Source organism: Caretta caretta, chromosome 9 (assembly GCF_965140235.1).
Source record: "Caretta caretta isolate rCarCar2 chromosome 9, rCarCar1.hap1, whole genome shotgun sequence".
NCBI lineage: Eukaryota > Metazoa > Chordata > Testudines > Cheloniidae > Caretta > Caretta caretta.
The window spans coordinates 5,478,822-5,498,784 of record NC_134214.1 but is presented as its reverse complement, the minus strand read 5'-3'; the positions used below and the strand labels follow the sequence as shown (position 1 = coordinate 5,498,784).

At 50.9% G+C, this 19,963-nt stretch overlaps 1 protein-coding gene across 1 annotated transcript; it reads left to right on the top strand.

Annotated features, from left to right (window-relative positions):
- The first annotated feature begins 3,590 nt into the window (after positions 1 to 3,590).
- On the top strand, positions 3,591 to 19,536 carry LOC125642894 (programmed cell death protein 1). Its single transcript, XM_048864812.2, is given in 6 exon segments — positions 3,591 to 3,731; positions 3,733 to 3,973; positions 11,847 to 12,185; positions 14,936 to 15,085; positions 16,506 to 16,540; positions 17,869 to 19,536. Coding segments are annotated over 6 exon segments (1,026 nt in total). The 5' UTR covers positions 3,591 to 3,665; the 3' UTR covers positions 18,064 to 19,536.
- Positions 19,537 to 19,963: the final 427 nt, after the last annotated feature.

The following is a 19,963-nucleotide window of genomic DNA, read 5'->3' as shown; positions in this document are numbered from 1 at the left end:
TGGCATTCTTTTCCACGCGTGCAGGGAAAGAAGACAAGGGACAAATCAAACCGACCAGCGAGTGTTGCCAAAGCAGCGGAAAGTTGCTGCTGCTGGGGTGTTGCTGTGTGACTGCACTGGGGCAGGAGAGAAGCCAGGGGAATATCTGAGGTCTTGTGGGGGGCAGCGCTTCAGAGTCAGGGACAGGGGGCAGGCAGGGACAGGGGGCAGGCAGAATGGGCTGGTGGAGAGGCCTGTGAAGGAGCAACAATTGCTGCAATTGTCAAGCGAGTGTTCTAGGAGCAGGGCCAGATTAACCCACCCCAGGGCTCTAGGCAAACATACAGTTCTCCCACCCAGGGCGGATGCCCGCCCCACACACCCCATAGTGGCGGCTCCTCTCCCATGGGGCTGGGCCCGGCTCCCTGCTCGGGGGGGTTGTGACCTGGTGCATGGGGTTCCGGCCCTGCTCAGGTTTCGGCAGCTCGTCTGCATGTGAGTGAGGCAGGCCGTCCCTGTCACTAAGACCTTGCACAATGTCTGCATTTGGGACCAATTTTCAAGTGTTCATAAAAAACCCAAGCCCCAAACCCCTAGAACAAAAACAGGCTGGATTTTTGATGGACACTTGAAACCTTCCAACTCGCTTAGATAGATGCTAGAGAGAAGGGGCCTCTTTTTTAAGGTTATGGTGAGGCCAAAAAATCTCCAAAGAACGCTCTTTCTTGTGAGATTTTGGCCCAAGAAGGCAGAAATCTCACAAGCTCACCTGAGTTCACATGATTTCTGCTGCGGATGGTTACTGACATTTCAAGAACGCAGAACACAAGTTTTCCTTGCCATTAAGTTCTGTCTCAGGACACTAGCCCAGATTCAGCCTCGGGTCTAAACCCAGATCCCTGGCGTAATGGGTTTCCCTTTACCGCAAGCGCGCTTCCTCCTGGCCAGGCATCTAGGGTATCTGCCTGGTCTGGCACCCCCTTCTGTCTCTTGTTTGTGCTGTGTCCCCGTTCACGTCCCAGGAGCTGCAGTGCTCCTTGTTGGTGGCTTGGCCCTCCAGCCAGGTCACCATAGTTTTCCCCTTCACGGGTTTCAAAGTCTCACTGGACTGGACTGGCTGTGCAGGTATCGTTCCCAGCAGTCCTCCAGTTCAAGGCTATGCCACTTTGTCAGTGGCTGCTAGGGGGAACCCCGGCCTGCCCGCTACTCTGGGTTCCAGCCTAGGGACCCTACACTCCACAGCCAAGGCCTGCTCCATCCCAAACCTTGCTGCTGTGTCCCTAGACTGCTTCCTACTTGTCTCTATCACATTTCCTTATCCATCACCCTTCTGGTATGCCCTTCCCTCAGGGAGAGGAGCCCAGAGCTCCTATTCACCTCCTGGGTTTCTCCTTCTTTCCTCTCTAAGCCCAGAGAGTGCCTGCAGGCTTCCACATGGCAGCTCCCTGCTACTACAAATTTCCTCTCTTTATAATCCTTTCCCAACTTCTCTCCCACCCAAGCTTCATCGGCAATTAGTAATTTATAAACCCCTGGGCCTCCCCCCAGGTGCAACTGAAAGGGTTCATTAGCCTTTTCTGGGCCACCTTAACCTTTTCAGGGCTGATGTGGGATGAACATCCCATCAGACCTACGTTACATTAGATATGCTCCAGCCCCAGATCTGAAATCTTACCATTTGGCCCATCTCTATTTAGCAGACTGGCCCCGTGCCATCTAGACCAGTGGCTCTCAATCTTTCCAGACTACTATACCCCTTTCAGGAGTCTGATTTCGCTCATGTACCCCCAAGTTTCACCTCACTTAAAAACTACTTGCCTACAAAATCAGACCTAAAAATACAAAAGTGTCCCTGCACACTATTACTGAAAAATTGTTGACTTTGTCAGTTTTACCATATAATTATAAAATAAATCAATTGGAATATAAATATTGTACTTACATTTCAGAGTATCGTATATAGAGCAGTATAAACAAGTCTGTATTAAATTTTAGTTTGTACTGACTTCACTAGTGCTTTTTATGGAGTCTGTTGTAAAACTAGGCAAATATCTAGATGAGTTGATGTATGTACCCCCCGGAAGACCTCTGTGTACCCCCAGGAGTATGCGTACCCTTGGTTGAGAGCCACTGATCTAGGCCACCCTGATGCTGGATTTAAATGCTGTCATTGAACTAACCACAACACCCCGGTTCATTTCTGCAAGCACGGAAATTTATCAGATCACAATGACAAACAAGAACAAATCACAAATTTTCCCCTGAGACTTTCTAAAGGTAATGAGCTTCCATTCAAGAGATGCAGGAAGAACCATAGAACAGGGCGGTTTCATCATAGTTGATTTCCTATGCAAATGTTAGTCAGCACAGCAGACACATAGAAGCAAAGTTGGTTAAGATGGAAAAGACTGAGGTGCTATGGGTCATCTGTCATAGCTTTTTCTAAGGCCCTTTTTCACACTGTGGTATCTAATTGTCCTCTAGCCCTCTTCCTTGCAAAACTGGCCTTAAGATTTTCTGTACACAGTTCCTTTGTGTGTGTGGGAAGCACCTTCTGAATATAACATTTATCTTTAGGTTTCAGAGTAACAGCCGTGTTAGTCTGTATTCGCAAAAAGAAAAGGAGGACTTGTGGCACCTTAGAGACTAACCAATTTATTTGAGCATGAGCTTTCGTGAGCTACAGCTCACTTCTGTAGCTCACGAAAGCTCATGCTCAAATAAATTGGTTAGTCTCTAAGGTGCCACAAGTACTCCTTTTCATTTATCTTTAGTCCTCTTCATTTCAGACAGTTATAGTTTGGGAGAGGGGTTGGCAGAAAAATCTACCGTCATCATCTTCTTCAAACTCTTGAGTGTGGGCACAAGCTGGTACTCTTGTTGGTAGTCTCAGCTCATGGAGCTATCTCTCTCTCTCTCTCTCTCTCTGTGTCTCTCTCTCTCCCTGGATAACTCAGGGGATTGATAAGGGTCTGTAGGTTGTAGGTCTGAATCCAAGCTAGGTGGGTGATGAATCAAAATGGCTGCCATCTAATGGCTGTTTGGCCTACATGAACTGAGTTTGGTGGCCTCACTCCAGTTCCCCGTCAGCAAGTGTCCCCATCTCAAGCCATTGGCATTAGCTAATGCCCCGGTTGGGAATCTCAGCTGAGAAGCCAAGGAGCAAATGGAGACCGTGGGGACCGAGAGACCCTTTCTGCCGCTAGAGGTGACCACTTAAGGGCAAAGGCTGAGGGGACCTGGTGGGGGCTTAGGGGAAGTGTGATGTACTTGCTGTCTGGATAAACAGAGGAGTCCCGTCTCTGGAGCTGTCAGGCCGGGAGCTGTCAGCAGCCCTATAAAAAGTCAGAATAAATAATACAGAGATAAGCGCTCTCCCAGCCACAAGCAGAAAACGCAGAGCCGTTTGCCTGGCAGGAGCAAACCTGTGGGTGACGTCAAGTGTGGGGCAAAGGAAGTGCGGCTCCGGGCCCCCTCCCCCTTCGCTTGTGGTCTCGTGCCTCAGACCCCTAACGTTCTGCTGATGCCGCTTTCTCTTCTTTGCGGGTGGATGGCGCGTGGGAGCCTGCCGAGGCTCCTGGGTGCGGAGCGGGGCCGGGCGCAGCTGTCGAGCTGTGTCAGAGGAGAAGGAGGAGGAGGGGAAAGACGGGGGCAGGAGGCAGGGAGGGTTTCCCTCTCAAGCCGAGATGGGTACGTTTCATTTCCACTTCTGCTTCAGCTGCAGTCAGTCGACAGCCGCCGTGCGGCCCCTGGGGGGAACAGTGCCACTGGGATACGAGGTGGCCAGGCCAGGCCCCGGAGTGCCCTCCCGCCACACAGCACAGACATAGCAGCTTGGATCCTGACTGGTGCATCGCACGTGCAGGGGAGGAAGCCAACCCCCAGAGGGCTCCCGGCCCCTCGAAGGCGACGCCAGGGACGATGCTTGTTCTCGTGGTCGGCATCTGTGCGGTGCTGCTGACCTGCAGGCCAGTGCTGCTGCTCTCCCAGCTTGGTATGTATCTGGGCCGCGCGACACGCTCACAGCGCTCCTGAACACAAAGCTGGTGCGGCTTATGGCTGGCGGGGAGCGTCTGCTAGGCTTAGAGCCGCACAAGCAGTGGCAACAGCCCCGGCAGCGAGAAGGCAGGAAAGCCAAATGCCGGATCTGAAATGCCCAGGCAGCCAGCATCTGGGAAGAGACCCCGGGATAGAAACAAATGCAAATGTTTGGCGTGGATGCGGGGCCCCGATCCGGCCCCCATCACCACTCAGTTTGAAGGTAGAAGCCTGAGAATAGTGGAAGGGGAAACGAATAGTTGGAGGGAGCTGGGGGGGAAGGCAGTGGAATGGGTAGATGTATTATAATATTAAAAATTGGGTTTGGCAAAACTTTTTGGACCTTCCCCCTGCCCTCCAATCCCCCCTTCATTCAGGGCCTGATCTCTGAGGTTCGGGCCTTTAATCCATTGTTGTTCAGGGGATCTTCTGAAAATGGAATGTGGTGTGGTCTGGTACAGATCATGGGGCTGAGAGTCAGGACACCCGGGATTCTGTGCCTGCTTTGCCCCTGACTTGATGTGTGGCCAGGCCATGTCCTGTCTCTGTGCCCCGGGGGGGGGGGGGGGGGGCATCAGTAAAAGGCAGTCAAGGAGATGTACCCACATTTGTAAAGCACTCTGAGATCCGTAGGTGACAAGCCCAGACAAAATGCCATGGCTGGAAAAATGAAACAAAAATATGCGACTGTAAGTGACTGGCACCTTGTGCCATGGGAACAATAAAGACTCTGGCCTGAAAGTCATTGTCTGGCTTCAAGGCTGAGCTAAGGGGAAAAGAAATCAAATCAAAGGCATGTGAAAGCACAGAAATCAAATCTGGCAGAGCCAAAATGAACTCCAGCTGTGATGAGTTCTTGAGCGGGTTCTAAATGTGGTAAAGTGAGTTCTGGAAATGAGCAATGTCTGGATTTTGTTTTAGAACTAGTAAAAAAAAAGCAGTGTCAGGTCATAAAGTCCTTTACCCGCTGCAGTCAGGGCAAACAGCTGCATTTTGTAAAAAAACCCAAACCCCAAACCTGTCTAATATTTTCCACGTCAAATAAAATCCAATCACGCAAATTAAACCATATTGACAAGTGCAAAACCCAGACAAACTCTTTTGCCTACTTAAAGAAAAGGAGGACTTGTGGCACCTTAGAGACTAACACATTTATTTGAGCATAAGCTTTCGTGAGCTACAGCTCACTTCATCGGATGCATTCACTTATGCTCAAATAAATGTGTTAGTCTCTAAGGTGCCACAAGCCCTCCTTTTCTTTTTGCAAATACAGACTAACAAGGCTGCTACTCTGAAATTTGCCTACTTATTAATTATTATTATTATATGTGTGGTACCGTAGCACTAGGAGCACCAGTCATGGACCAGTATCCCAGTGTGCTAAGTGCGGCATCCTCATCGAGCAAAAGGACAGCCCTTACCCCAAAGAGCCTACTATGGGAATCTGCAATGATTCCCCAGTTGTCTCTTCTCATCTGAATGTCCGCAGTCATTTATTCATAACCAGGGGATATGCCGTCTCACAACAGACCAATTGTCCTTCTAATCCCCTATCTCATAAGCAAGCCTCGTAACTTCTGTAAACTTCCTTGCCTGTCTGAAATGTCCATAGAAGCTGAGGGAATTGTGTGCCAGCATTCACGATTGGACCCAGGAGGTTTTGATCTTCTGTGTTTAATAAAAGGGATTTATGTGTTTATTAATCTCTGGAGCTTTCAAGGGGATTGTCAGCTCGGATCACTGGCTCTTGTAATCTGTGAGAGAAACGGCTTGTTACTACTTTTCCCTGGGAAATCGGAATGACCATTAATTTAATGTCTGTCTCTCAAGATGCGTTAGTAAGGGGCTCAAGTCAAAAATCTGGATTTAGATCTGGATTTCCAACACTGTTATCTAGCTGGGCTCAAGACCGGGTCTAACCTGGAGAGAGAGATTTATTGGGGAAAGCGCCCGAGAAGCTTATTATCAATAATTCATGATAATAATTGTGGGGTGGACGGTGAACCTCTTCCTCCCAATGAATCTAGCTCCATTGGCTTCAGTCAATGGAATTAAAGGCTTCCATTTTGGGTTTTATATATGAAGCCCTTCCCTCATCCAGTATTTTGCCAATGATGCTCATAAGCCATTAAATTACAATCATAAAATAGATCATGTCAAATGTTAAGTAGTGGCCGGGTTAAGAGGATTAACGTTAGTGTCCCTAGAGCATATGGCTGCAGCCCTGTACACTCCTGTAGCCGAAATACAAGCACTACCCACCAGTGTGCCCATCTGCAAGGCGGTGCCAATTCTGTTCTGGGCTCACTAGTGTTTATCAGCCGGGTGTCCGTGCACCAGTGCTTTGAAGAAGTTGTCCCAGCTTTTGAACAGTCTCTGGGAGGAACCCCTCTAATGTGCCAGACCCCCAAGGGGTCCCACTCTTTCTTCAGAGTTGGCCATACTGCCTCGCTGCTTCCTAGACTGAGCTACTCAGCTCCAGCACTCCTGTTTCACACCAGGAACTCTGCTCAGCGAGTCCAACTGAGACTCCAGGTCAGCACTGGTCCCCTCCTGAGAGACTAGTTCACCTCATCTTGTGTTTCCAGGGACACTCAAGCAGCGTAGGATTCATTAGTCACCTGGGACACAGCACTGGAAGTCCTTGGGTTAGTGCAAACAAATAGAGGTGAAAGCGTCGTCCATTCTGGTCAAGCCAGAGCAATTCCCCAGCCAAGCTGTTGTGAGTTCCATTTGCAGGCTCTGTCTCTGTCTGACTGCCTTAGTCAGTCCCAGGAGAGAGTGTAAAGCTGCCGGCCGTGACTCAAGAGCGTGCATATCAACCTCAGGGCAGACTGCCAGGAAGCAGGGCACAAACCCCAAACTGGCTGTGAGCTCTATACTTAGATTTCACCAACCAAATGCCAAGTGTAAGCTCCTCAGGCATTGTAACAGCCTTAACATGGAATCACAGACGGTCCCCTTGCGTTCTCCGATCTGTCTCGCCACCCTGCCTTTGTGATGGATGGTCCTTTACACCAAGAATCACAGCAACATTCAGGTTACTTCCAGCCCCAAAGGACCAGTCACTTATCCCAGGTCAGTTGCACCTTAGATCTTACACCAAAGACAAGGCTTGTAGCCAATCCCATAATAAACTATGTACAGATTTATTAAGTATGTAAAGGAAACAGGAGAGTTATTTACAAGGTTAAAGCAGGCAAACATAGATACACAAATGAGTTATGATCTTAAGTTTCAAAAGGTAATAAAAGCAAGCTCTCTATGTCCTTTAGGGCTACCCCAGGCTAAGCACTGGGGATCTCTTGCTTGTGCCTAAAAACCTTGTCCCCTGGAGTCCAAGCAGTATGGACATAGTTAGTTCCTTCTCTTTGGGGTTTTTATCTCCCTCCTGCCATGTGCTCAGGGCTGCAAACTCAGCTGATGGGAGGAATTCCCTTGCATGACTCCTTGCCATGCAGGGTGTGAGGGGAAGAGCAGGACAACTGAGTCTTTTGTCCTTTTTAATGATAATAGTTGGGCAGGGCATAACACCTTCTGTTAGAGATCAGCACTTTATACTAGTTCATGTCTCTTTCCTGTCTGGTGATTTACACAGCCACAGAGGCTCACAATACAAATATTGCCATACACTATGGGATACAGATGTTATAAGTGAGGTTAATGTAGGCAACACCTTACCAGCATTCAATAAAGTCTAAATGCATTCTTAGAATTCTTACACCTATTTTAACCATGTTAACACACAGGGGAGCCAGCCTGGCTCCAGCTCTGTATCTCTCAGGCATGGGGATCTGGCATGAGCTAGCACCTGGTCTGCCAGCGTCACAGAGAGCCAGAAACCAGTGCTGTATTCCCTGCTAGTCACCTCTTAGCCCTTTGTTCTCCAGGCCAGGCCATGCTGAGTTCGCAGCCCTCATGCACAGATGCCCAGCCGATAAACACTAGTGAGCCAAGACCAGAATGGGCACCTCCTTGCAGATGGGCACACGGGTGGGTATCGCTCGTATTTAGGCAACAGGAGCGTCTGGGTCATTGATTGCTGGGTGTAAGTATTTGGCCCATTGGGGTTTTCCATTGTCTTCTCGCATTTTCCATTGATATGATTTGGCCTCGGCCAGTTCTTTTAATGAGCCATGCAGTTTGTTCAGACAGCTCGGTGACACCTATGTCTCTTAGTCTGTCCTGACAGCCAACTTAATTCTTTCCCCTTTGCTGGGTAGGTTTTTAAGGCCTGGCTTGACAAAGCCTTGGCTGGGATGATTTAGTTGGTGTTGGTCCTGCTTTGAGCAGGGGATTGGACTAGGTGACCTCCTGAGGTCTCTTCCAACCCTAATATTCTATGATTCTATGAGTCTATGAATGCAAAACATAGGGGGAAACCGAGGCACACATAGGCTTCATGTTACAAAAAATTCCCACTTTGTCACAGGGGAGCTCCCACAGGGATAAAGCATTTCCTTGCTAGGCAATGAGTTCAAGTCACAGGCTGGTCATTGTCTGCCAGCAGCTGGGTGGCCTCAGGGAAAGGAGCTGGTGGTCTCAATCCAGGGCCTAGCGGGCACGTCTGACACGGTTGCTGGCAGTCTCAGTGGAGTGGCTGAGGACTGTAGTTTCCCTGGTGGCTCTTGCTCTGATCCCACGGGGTGATCCCTCCAGGGCTGAGGCACATTAGACGGATTATTAATGATTGCAGGGGACGGGGGCAGATGGGGACAGTTAACACTTTATTTAAAATGATATTTTAAAGTGATCATGATGATTTCGATTGGTGTCGCTGTGGTTGCAGTAGTGCTTAGAAACACACAGTCAGAGAGCCGTCCCCCTTCTGCTAGGACCTACGCAAATATTCAGTGTAAAGACAGCTCCTGCCCCAGACACTTACTTCACTGCTGAGGCTAAGGCAAGAAGCAGTGGGTGGGTGGGTGAGGCAAGAAAGGTGACAATAATGGATACAGGCCAAGATTTGGGGCGAGGGAGGGGCCAGTGCACCTTTAAGGAGCAGGGCCAGTGCATCTGTGCTGGGCCAGCTGGCCCCAGTGGGCTATAAGAGGAGGCCCCTGGGGCCCCTGGGTGAATCAGGGCACAGAGTCAGTCTGGAAAGGGGGAAGAGAGAGAACAGATGTGGGGTACTCACTGGGAATAGGGAGAGAGGCCAGAAGCAGGAAGATCCTTGGGAGTGACTACTAGAGTCCCCTGGGACTGGAGCGTGCAAGAGAGACCGGATGAGACAGAGGCCGCAGAAGAAGGGCTGGAGATGGGAGCTGCCAGAGGTGGCGGGTTTGGGACCTGGGAGAAGGCAGAAGAGCAGCGGAGGAGCTGACTGTTGCTATCTCCAGGGCTAGAGCGCTGGACCCCAAGGAACTGGGAGAGGGTCGGGGGGTGGGGTGTGTGTGTGACGGATACTCGGCTGTGTGTGTGTGGGGGGGTTCCCGCTGAGAAGAGCAGGGTTGCACTCTAATTAGAAGGACTGGGGTGGCTGTCCCGGGCCAGAGGAAAAGACAAGGACTTACAGAGAGTCCGGGCATGGTCCAAGGTGCTGGGCTGTGTTAGGTGGGCATGGAGGGATGAGATGTCTTGAGTTTTAAAGATGGCTTACACTGTGTATTGGAAATAGATAGTGATTGGGACTTGGGGTTATGGACTTATTTGCATCATGTTTTCTTAATGAACTGTCCCCAAGGAGGGATATTATTGAAGCAAGAGAGCCTGGCGTAGAACCCATGGGTTACCAGAGGGGGGAACTGAGGCATGTATGCCTGACATGCTGTGGCCTGCCGCATGGGAATTCTCTGGGTCAGCCTGCTCAGTACTTGAAGATCAGGTCCCTTGCGGTGTCTAGTTGGGCGCCTAAAATAACTATTCATTTTGGAAAGCCTTGGCCCTCGGGGGGTCTCTGTGTATGATCTAGAGTCCACTGTCTCCCTCTTTGCACCCTTGAATCATCACTTGCCTCAGTCCTGTGGTGATGCCATAGGCCATTCTCTACCCTCAGTCGTTGGCCCAGTCCACGCAGCTGACGTCAACGGGAGTTCCATAGGCCGAGCACAGGTATGATATGACCCAGAATTCGGAGCTTAGGGCATCAGTCTGTTGCTACAGAGTTGATTGTGTTGTTACCCCTTCAACACCCGGCTGAGAGAAGAGGTGACAGAGAGCGACAAATGAGGCATCACGCGTACCTTTCCAACTAGCCATGTGGGCTTCTCAGGGTAGGCAGGGTAGCTTCACGCACCCTGATTGGAATCAGGTACACAATCAGTTATGCCCCCACCCCACCCTGTAAATCAACTCTGCGTCAGTTTCACCTGCTGGCTTTCAGAGGCAAAATCAGCCACAGAAAGGATGACTAACATGGTATAAAAATAGATCCTAATTTTCATATGAAACAGCTGGAAGTTCCTCTGCGGTCAAGTGGGTGCAACCGAGAGCCGAATTTGGCCCCGTATAAACATTTAATAGAACAGTTATTACCAATGATTAAACGTTAGCTAGTTATTTAGCACCAATACCAGACCCTTTGTTGTCAAGATCCCATTGATTTCAATGGAGTTAGGCCAGCAGGGCTTTGTATTCAGTGCCGTGTGGCACATACAGATAAAGAGCTTCCGCTTGAGAAGGTAGACACAACAAACAGTTAATACATATCTTTTAATTCCGGCAAAAATCTGCAAAAGTGACTAGAGATTTTGAAGACCTGGCTTGAGACACCCAAGTGCGCCCCACTCATCGGGAACTCCGCAGTACATAGAGCTCTCCGGGAGATTTCCAAACCCTCAGTGCCCAGAGGTTTTCAGAACAGCCAGCTGCCAATGAGGCAGGGGAAGGTGAAGCTCTTGTAAATTTCCTAGACTCTGGGTGGGCCCCATATTGCTGACGAACAAGGAAAAGAACCAATGCTAAATGTTTTAGCTTTAAATTCTGGTCGCTGCTCTGCATACATACCATGGAGGAGACAGAGCGTTAATCACCACTTAGACTCATGACACCTTTTTGTCTGACAATAATGAGTCAGTAATAAATTAACCAATTAATTACAGATGTGCAGCACTTTTCATCTTCCCCTGGCTTTACAACACTCTTCTATCAGTTGCTCTTAAAGCACTTTAAAAAAGAGGGATCGTTAGTCCCATTTTATAGAGGGGGAAACTGAGGCAAGTGACTTGTCCAAGGTCACCCAACTTGCCAGTGACTGATCCAGGAATGTAACCCAGCTCTTCTGAGTCCCAGTCTAGTGCTCTACCCACTGCATCACACTGCCTCTCTGTGCACCTTTGAGGTAGGAGGCTCAGGCATAGACTGAGAATGCAGCATCCCTCGCAAGGACTGCACAGAGCTTCCCAATGCCTGTGAGACAGCCACAACAGGGACAGGGGTTGAATTTCCTTTTGTCTAAGGGGAGCAATGTTTGCTGCGCTGACGCATACCCATGGTTAACCATTTCTCAGGCTGTCAGCACATACATTGCGGCTGGATCCTCCCTCTGCTTTTAGTGGTGGGGGGATTGGGAAAGGCCAAAGATCCAAACACTCCAGGCTAGGGACTGCCTTTGTTCTACTCATTCATACAGCACCTTGTACGATAGGGCCCTGATCTTTGACTGAAGCCTCTAGGTGCTACCACCCTATCAATAATAACCATTGTCTGTTCTGCGTTTGTAGAGCACCCAGCGCAGGGGGGTCCTGATGCAGCACGAGGGCTGCTGGGTGCGCTGGTAATACAAAGAATAAATAAAGAATAATGGTTTGTGCAATGTGCCTGCGAGGCCCATCAGTGTATCGGCTCCTGCTGATCACGGTGTCCTGTTCTTTGTGTCTTTCCTTTCTCAGAAACAGTGACGTTTTCCCCGGAGAAGCTATCCTTGCCTGTGGGCGACACAGCCAGCTTCTTCTGCAATATTACCACGGCGAACTTCCCTCAGTTTGATTATAGTTTAAACTGGTACAAAAAGATCAATTCCACTTACACACAAAAAATTGCTGAGTTTAATGGGAATGCAAATAAATTCCCGAAGGAGAAATTCACCCTTATCAACCATACCTCGTCTGTTGAGATAAGGATTCTGCACCTAACTGAGAATGACAGTGGCAAGTACTACTGCGGGCTGATCGCTTTCTCCTCGCCCAGTAAAGTGGTGGAAAGCAACGTGTCCCAGCTCATAGTTACAGGTTTGTTTCAAAGACAGTATAACGAGCAAGCCTGTATGCGTGTCTACCGCAGCCCTCTGCTGGAGGGGCTCAGAGCAGCCCAGCTGTGTGCCAGAGACCCTGCGTTAGTGGTAGGGGCTTGTGCTTTTGGAGCGGGAGAGGCTGAGCTCTGTCCTCCTTGCTGCGGGGAAGTTCCAGGCATCCATGCGACGCAGTGAGGCTGAAGATTTGCTACAATGCTCTGTTGGCCTGTGGGCTGAGTGATATTTCCAGTCCAGAATTCCCCCCACCCCGTGATGCCCTAACGAGCTAGGTTAGAATGTGCAGTTCCCAGCTGCTCAAATCAATCAGCATCTCTGGCTGTGGAGTTCGTGTCTGCTGGTGGTCAGCCAGAGCCTTCGCTTGCTGCTCTGCAGGGTGTATGTCGGGGCTCCTCTTTCCAACCAATATATTACGGTAGCACCCAAAGGCACCACTCCGGGACCACGGACCCCAGGGTTAGACACTGTTACGTGTGATTTCCTGGCCAGAGTGAAAGTAGTAATGGTCTCTGGTGTGATGTTTATAAACCACACGGCCACATTTCCAGCAGCTGACCTGAATCAAGGCCAGATCTGTGCTGGGGCAGGCCCCACTGGGCTTACTGCGGGTAACTGAAAGCAAGTTGGTGGGGGGAGAGCTTGACCCACATCAAGCACCCGGTGCACAGTTGTGATACTTCAGAAATAATAAACCGTGGCATTTTACCTGGCAGCAGTCACTCCGCCATGGATATTTTCTTATTTTACTGTCCCAGCCCAGCTAATTATCTGCTGCCACTATAAGGACCTCTCACCCATGGCCACATGCTTCCTGACACCACAGTCAACAGGGAGGTGGAAGCCCAAGTCCATAAGCATCTCTTGTCCTTCCGCTAAAGCCCAGCTCCTTTACGTTGCATGTTTTAGATGCTGAAGGCTCACGCCCCTGACAACCCTGTTGTCTGTATTTATGCAGCTGTCGCGTATTAGAAAAGGGTGCTGCAGGTGGAGTTTGAACTCCTGTAGATCTAAGATGCATGGGACGAGCAGGGACTATTATTATTATTATTATCTTTTATGGAAGCACCAGTGAGGCCCCATCATGGGCCAGGACCCCATGGTGCTAGGCGCTGTACAGACACAGATCAAAAAGCCGATCCCTGCCCCACAGAGCTCACAGTGTAACATAGGTGCTGGAACTCGGGATGCGTGGGGGGTGTGCAGCCCCACCACATCCCCTGGCTTGAAGTGGTTTCCATTATATCCAGGGCTTACAGTTTGGTTCAGTGGCTCTCAGCACCCCCGCTATACAAAATGTTCCAGCACCCCTGACGTGTCAGAGTGCAATACCTGCCCTTTAGAGCTGGATGAAACTTTTCAATCCCATTTTTTGGGGTCAAAAGTGGCCTTTTTAGAAAGGAAAAATGTTGTGAAAAACCGTTTTTGGTGATGGTTTTGATCGAAGACATAGAAACGGTCATTGAAATGGCTATCGGCATTCTTTCGTTTGCCAAACACAGGGGGGAGGGGGCTTTTATGCTCACCAAAAGCACGTTTGTCAGTAAACAACATCGACCACTTCAGGAATCTTTTTGATTTGAAAATGTCATGAAAGTTTTTGAAAAAAAAAAAAAGAGAGAGAAAAAGGGCCATTTGCAGCCTGTGAAATGGAAATATTTCAATTTGTTCTGTGAATTAAATTGCCCCCCCCACCAATCTAGCAGCTCTAATTGCCTTAGTCCGTGTGACTATGTGTCCCTCTGGCAAACAACTCAAGTGACTCTGACAGCCTCCTACTTACACAGAGCTAATGGGATTACACCTGTATCTCCCAGGTCCCTCAATGGCTATTAGTCAAGAGGGTCAGGGATACAACCCCATGCTCTGGGTGTCCTAAGCCTCTGACTGCCAGAAACTGGACAACAGGGGATGGATCACTTGATAATTGCCCTGTTCTGTTCATTTCCTCTGAAGCACCTGGCATTGGCCATGGTCAGAACACAGGATACTGGGCTAGATGGACCATTGGTCTGACCCACTATGGCCATTCTTATGTTCTTATCTCAGCTGATACAGATGTGTGCTGGGTGCAAAGGTTCTGGGTTTGGCTGCTAATATTGATGGATGGTGCCTGCACATATGTGGCCACCAGTTCGTTACACAGTCTTACACTGGGCCAGAGCCTCTTCCAGCTCACCTTATTACCCAGAACCGCCGAATCGAATGGAGGCAGGGGGACACGGGGTTACTTTGAGTACAAATGTTTCATCTTGCCTTTGTTTTGATCAAATGAAATAGAAGATGGAGCTAAGCAGGGGCCTGGACTGATTGGGTGGCACTAGGAAGATCTAGGAAGACAGGGCTGGAAGAGACACTCTGGGTCATTGAGTCCATTCCCCGGCTGTCACGGGCAGTCCCGTCATACGACCCCACGGTGTGACGACAGCACCAGTGCTAGGTCTGACAAACGGTGTGAAATTCACCTCTGTCCAGCGGGCTGGCGCAAGCCGGGAACACCAGTTAAGTCCTGCTTATGCCACAGGTTGAAACTCAATGGGTGTAGGGCTCCCTTAAGAGTTGTGAACTCCAGCCATGGGGTGCAAACGACAGATCAGTGGCGCTGAGGCTGGGCCGTGGCCCCTCTGTGAGGAGGCAGAGGGGGCGGCTTGTCGTGCTGGAGGAGAGGACTTGGTTTGCTTTGTATTTCACAGAGACTGCAGTGGTTCTCCTTTTTTATTTGCAATTCCCTAGAAGGAGGGCCCACCACCATTCCCAACGTGACCGAGGACAACCAGGCGGGCGACTTTAAAGTGCCAGTCATCATTGGCGTGAGCATCGCTGCGGCCATGCTGCTGGGGCCGATCACCTATGTGCTCTTCATCACCACGCGCCGGACGGGAGGTGCGTCGTGGCAGGGCGAGCGCGGCCCCGGCAGTCTGCTGCCCTTCCCAGCTGGTGCCTCTGCTGGGGGAAAGCCAGGGCTAGCTGGAGAAAAAAGGGTGCAGGACAGGAGGGGTGCTTAGGGACTGTGGTGAGCAGAGGCTTGTATAGACGGACCCGACAGGACCACTGTGGATGGGAGGGCTAGCTCAGCCATTCTGCCTCCATCCCGAGAGGTGCTGAGTGCCGTGGAGCTTGGTGGGCCGAACGCTGAGGCCCTTCCGGGGTGTTAACGCGGGCAAAATTCCCCTTGGCTTCACTGGGAGTGGACAGTGCTCAGCGCCTCCCAGGATTGGGCCCCCACTCTCTGACATTCCCCCAACCCCGCATTAGACTGGCTCAGCCCATTGTAGGGCCAGTGTGGGGGACGGGACAAGGAGCCTACCCCCTGCCTGGAGCCCCTGTGTAAAGGGCAGCTAGCCCCCAGCCCTGCAGGCGTGTGGCTGGCTCCCTGTCTGGGTTGGGCAGGGCTGTGGCCTGTGGAGCTGGCTCTGCGGTCCCAAGGGAAGGCGTGGTGGGTGCCCTTCCACGGGAGTGGGGTTGTGCCTCCCCCAGAGCTCTCCTCCACGCTGCCCCTTCCTCAGGCCTGGGCCTTAGTGAGCCCACAGTGGGCAGGGCTGTCTGAGTGCAGGGTCCCCAGCTGTTCAGCTTGTCTGGTCCGTCAGCCCCACAGCCACTCAGTGCAGCGCTCTGTCCCCGTCCAGCGGCGGCTGGACTCGATGAGCCTGCTGCAGCCTCGGCTAGCAGAGCTGGGGCGTATTGACTGTGTATCCATCGGCTGGTCTCTCCACTAGGCAGGCTGAACGTTGGCTGCTGGCTACCAGAAACTGAGGGCGCAGCGTGGCCAGGGAGACGCCCGGCGGCTGCCCAGAGACCTGTGAGGAGATTCCAGCCCACCAGTCCCAGCAGGGCTCTTCAGCCTTGATACCTGGGCTAGTGGCTTGGATCCAGGAGCTCAGCTCCTCACACATGCTCATGGCATAAGAACCTGAACAGAGCAGAATAGGGTCTGGCCCTAGTGATCAATTGCTCATGATCAGGGCGTTAGAGTAGACAAACAGGGCACGATTCTCCGCACAATGGGTCTCTGCTCCAGAATGCTGGGCCCAGCCCTGCAGTTCGTGCGCTGGTGACTCTCCTGCTGACTTTCAGGAGAGCCTAGGGGACGTATGTCTGGATTGGTGGATGCCGGCACACCCTCCAGTGGGATCTTGCACAGGGAAGGGGCTGGTGTGGGGTGGAGTCTGTGCAGCCCCAGAGTCGTTTGCAGGGAGCTGTAATGCTGCGGGAAGCTGAGCTAAGTCTGACGCCCACTCCCCCCTGTGATGTTCGCTGCAGCCCAGCTCCTGTGCATGGTCTAACCAAATGTGTTACTTTGCAGGGCAGCAGAAACCACATCGTGAAAACGCACTCTTGGTAAGTTCCCTGTCACTCACGTGCGGCTGCACTGCTGTGGAGTGTCGCCAGGCGGGAAAGAACCTGGACTTGCCAGGTCTTTAGTAGCAAGTGCCCAGATTTACGCCAGGACCGCAGGCAGAACTGCACAATGCCATAGCTTCTCACCCGTCCCCACAGCCCAGTCCGAGTCCTTCAAGGGCCAGTGCAACCAGGCACCTTCCAGCAAATGAGGAGAAACGAGAGAGAGAAAAGAAACAGAATGAAAGACTCTTAGATGCAGCCAAAGTACTTTGGTTTGCAGCCAATGTATCATTATTATCAATAATCATAATGGATTGACTATCTATTTATATGGCCCCTTTTATCTCCAAATAGCCCCCAGCATTCTGAGCAGCAACACAAACACTTCTGATAAGGATTGCTAATGTGGTGTGTGTCGGTGTTCAGCAGCCCCATGGCACAGCGAAGAATATTGCATTGGAAATAGCCAGGGGGAGAATGCAATTCTCTGAGCTGCAGTTGGACTGGGACAATTGGATTAACGTCCCTCCTCTTGATAAAAGGGCCATGGGTGTGTGGACCTTGATTATATGTCAGCCCCCAAAGGTGGCACCCGCAGCTCAGTGTGTCCGACTGCCACGCTGGGACACCTGGGCCAGCCTTGACGCAGAGAGGAGTGCTCCCTGCAAAATCACTAGCACCTCCTGTCCTTTGCAGACGTCCTGTCCAGTTACTAGCCAAGTCCAGTCCTCTGAGTTTGTGAGAGCTGATGGGATTACAGTGCAAGGTGCTTTGACTGCAGCCTTGCTGAGTTCATAGAGTTGGTTGCTCTCTAATAATGCCTTATAGTGAGAGACTAAAGAAGCTCAATCTATTTAGTTTATCCAAGAGGAGGTTAAGAGATAACTTGATCACAGTCTGTAAGTATCTACCCAGGGAAGAGATTGAATCTGGCAGAAAAAGGCATGACTGGAAGCTGAAGCTAGACCAATTCAGACTAGAAGCCTAGTGCATGTTTTTAATTCAGGGTCATTAACCACTGGAGCCACCTACCTGGGGAGGTGGTGGATTCTCCATCTTGTAGAATCTGTACATAGAGGCTTTTAAAAAGGTACCCTCCTGCTCAAAGAGAAGTTCTGGGCTTGAGGCAGGAATTATTGGCTGAGGTCCTCTGGCTTGTGCTATATGGGAGGTCAGAATGGCCGGTCACTGTCGTCTGTTCTGGCCCTAAAAGGTCTGAATCTGTGGGAGCATGCCTGCGTGTGCCTGTGTGTGGGGTACATAGAGAAGCCAGGCGTGTGTGGATGTGACTCTTCGTAAGCATGCCCCCTCTTGTTGTTGTGCAGAAGAAAGAACAGGTGACGACCTACACAGTGGATTATGGCGTGTTGGAATTCCAGCAGGAGGAGCACACAGAGGCTCCGGTGGAGAGTTACCCACCCGACAACACAGAATATGCCGTCATCGTGTTCCCTGAAGAGAAGCCTGTCACCCCGGAAAGGGGGAAGAAAACGAAACACCAGAGGACCTGTCAAATCTGAGCCCAGCCCTGCTGATGGGTCAGGAGCCCGACCGTGCTTCTCCTTCTCCTTTGTCCTCTCTTTACAGCTTTCTCGGAGGCTTTCGGACAGGAAGGCCTGGCGGCAGCATCTGCACTATTTGTGCACGCTGCGCCCGGTTGTACGTCAGCCCCTGACTCTCCTTCTTCCCCGATTTGGACAGCCGCTCGGATGACTGACATTTTACGGCAGCCGTCATCGGGATCCTTCCCTCCTCCAGCAGGTCGCAAGCAATTGTTTGCTGCTAAGGAAGACATGTGGTCAGAACACGCTTCAGGGTCTGGACTAATGGACATGTGGTTCGAGCCCTGTGCTGCCGTGGCGGAGAGCCATGTTCAATCCCGGTCCTTGGTTTCTTGCGCTGCAGGGGTGTATCGTGGAGGCGGCATGATCCAGCCCTGGGGGTGGGGGAGAAAGAGGTAGAGTCATGTGTCACTCAGCAGTTACCCTATTGGTCAGTGATGCTGGGCTCCAAAGAGAAGCCTTGCCAGTCCTCCTCGTTCATTAGGATGGTGGTGGCAAAGCTGGGTCTAAAGGATGGGAGAGGGTAAACCGGTGGAAAAGCGTGGGATCTTTAGGGCTGGAAGGTGGATGCAGGGGAACCTGCTGGAAGATGCTACCATAAACCGTTAGAGCCCAATTCTGCCTTGCTTATGGTCTAGGGATACAAGCTGCCACCTCACAGATAAACTAACGCTGACCTGCAGCTCTGATATTTCAGTCCTTGGGCTCCCCAGTCATGCCAAACGGAGCGCAAACCTGCCTCTTTTGACTTCCTGCTGGGTTTGACCCGACTAAGAAATCTTAACATTGGGAGAAATTCGTGAATGCATGCCACTGGCTGCAGTGTAAAAGGATACTATGAAACAGATTGCAGCTCTGATGGGTTCTCATCACCACAGGGGCTGCAGCACCCAGCTGAAGTCAGTGGGTCTTCTTGGGTGCAGCGGACTGGAGCAGGTTGCTCCTTCTGTATTGTACCGAGCTAGGGGCTTCTCCTAGCTTTGTGTGAGAAGCTGCGTTGCATGTAACTGTTTATTTAAAAAGACTAGTGGGAAATGTACTGTAATGTGTTTTTTCTTTTCTGTAGTTTTTGTCACATATTTGCACTTGAAATTTAAGAGCTCCAGGTGGATGGAGCTGGATTGGCACCAAATCAGGTAGAAATCTGACCAGTGCACAGGCAGAGGAGATGGCAAGAACGCCGAGTGATTCTAGTGAGGCACAGAGACTGTGAAACTCTTAGGAATGCCTTACTTCTTGACCAGCCCTGCCGGACTCAATGGGGCTGTTAGAACAGTAAGGTGTCACTCCTGGGGTTCACAGTCAACCTGGGGGCTTGATCCTGTTGAGTGGGTGCTTTGCCCTTAGCTTCGGCTACAGGGAGACCAGGACCCAGGAATTTACACTGAAGTGGTTGAAGGTCTTTGTGAATAAAAAGAAGCTTTAACTTTACCTTCAGTTTTGTTCCTTGCTTCTGGACTAATATGTGGTGAGGAAAAGGCTGGAGATTGGGCTGGGGCTGGGGCTGTCTTTTTGTCCTGTGTCTGTACAGCACTTAGGGCAAGGGAGTCTGCAAAAAGGGCACAGAAACCAACACTGGAAGACAAAAGACATACCAGGGAATGGACATGCCTGTGATCTAAACTGACTACACATCGCTAAGAACAGGGGCGGCAGGTTTGTATAATTTTTGGTGATGCCCAGAATGGTCCAAGTCCCGCCCTGCTCCCTCCACAGCTGCCCAAGGCTCTGGGAGGGAGTTTGGATGCGGAAGGGGGTTTGGGGTGCAGGCTCTGGGACGAAGTGTGGGTGTGGGAGGGGTTCGGGCTCTGGGATGGAGTTTGGGTGTTGGGTGCAGGCTCTGGGCTGGGGCAGGGAT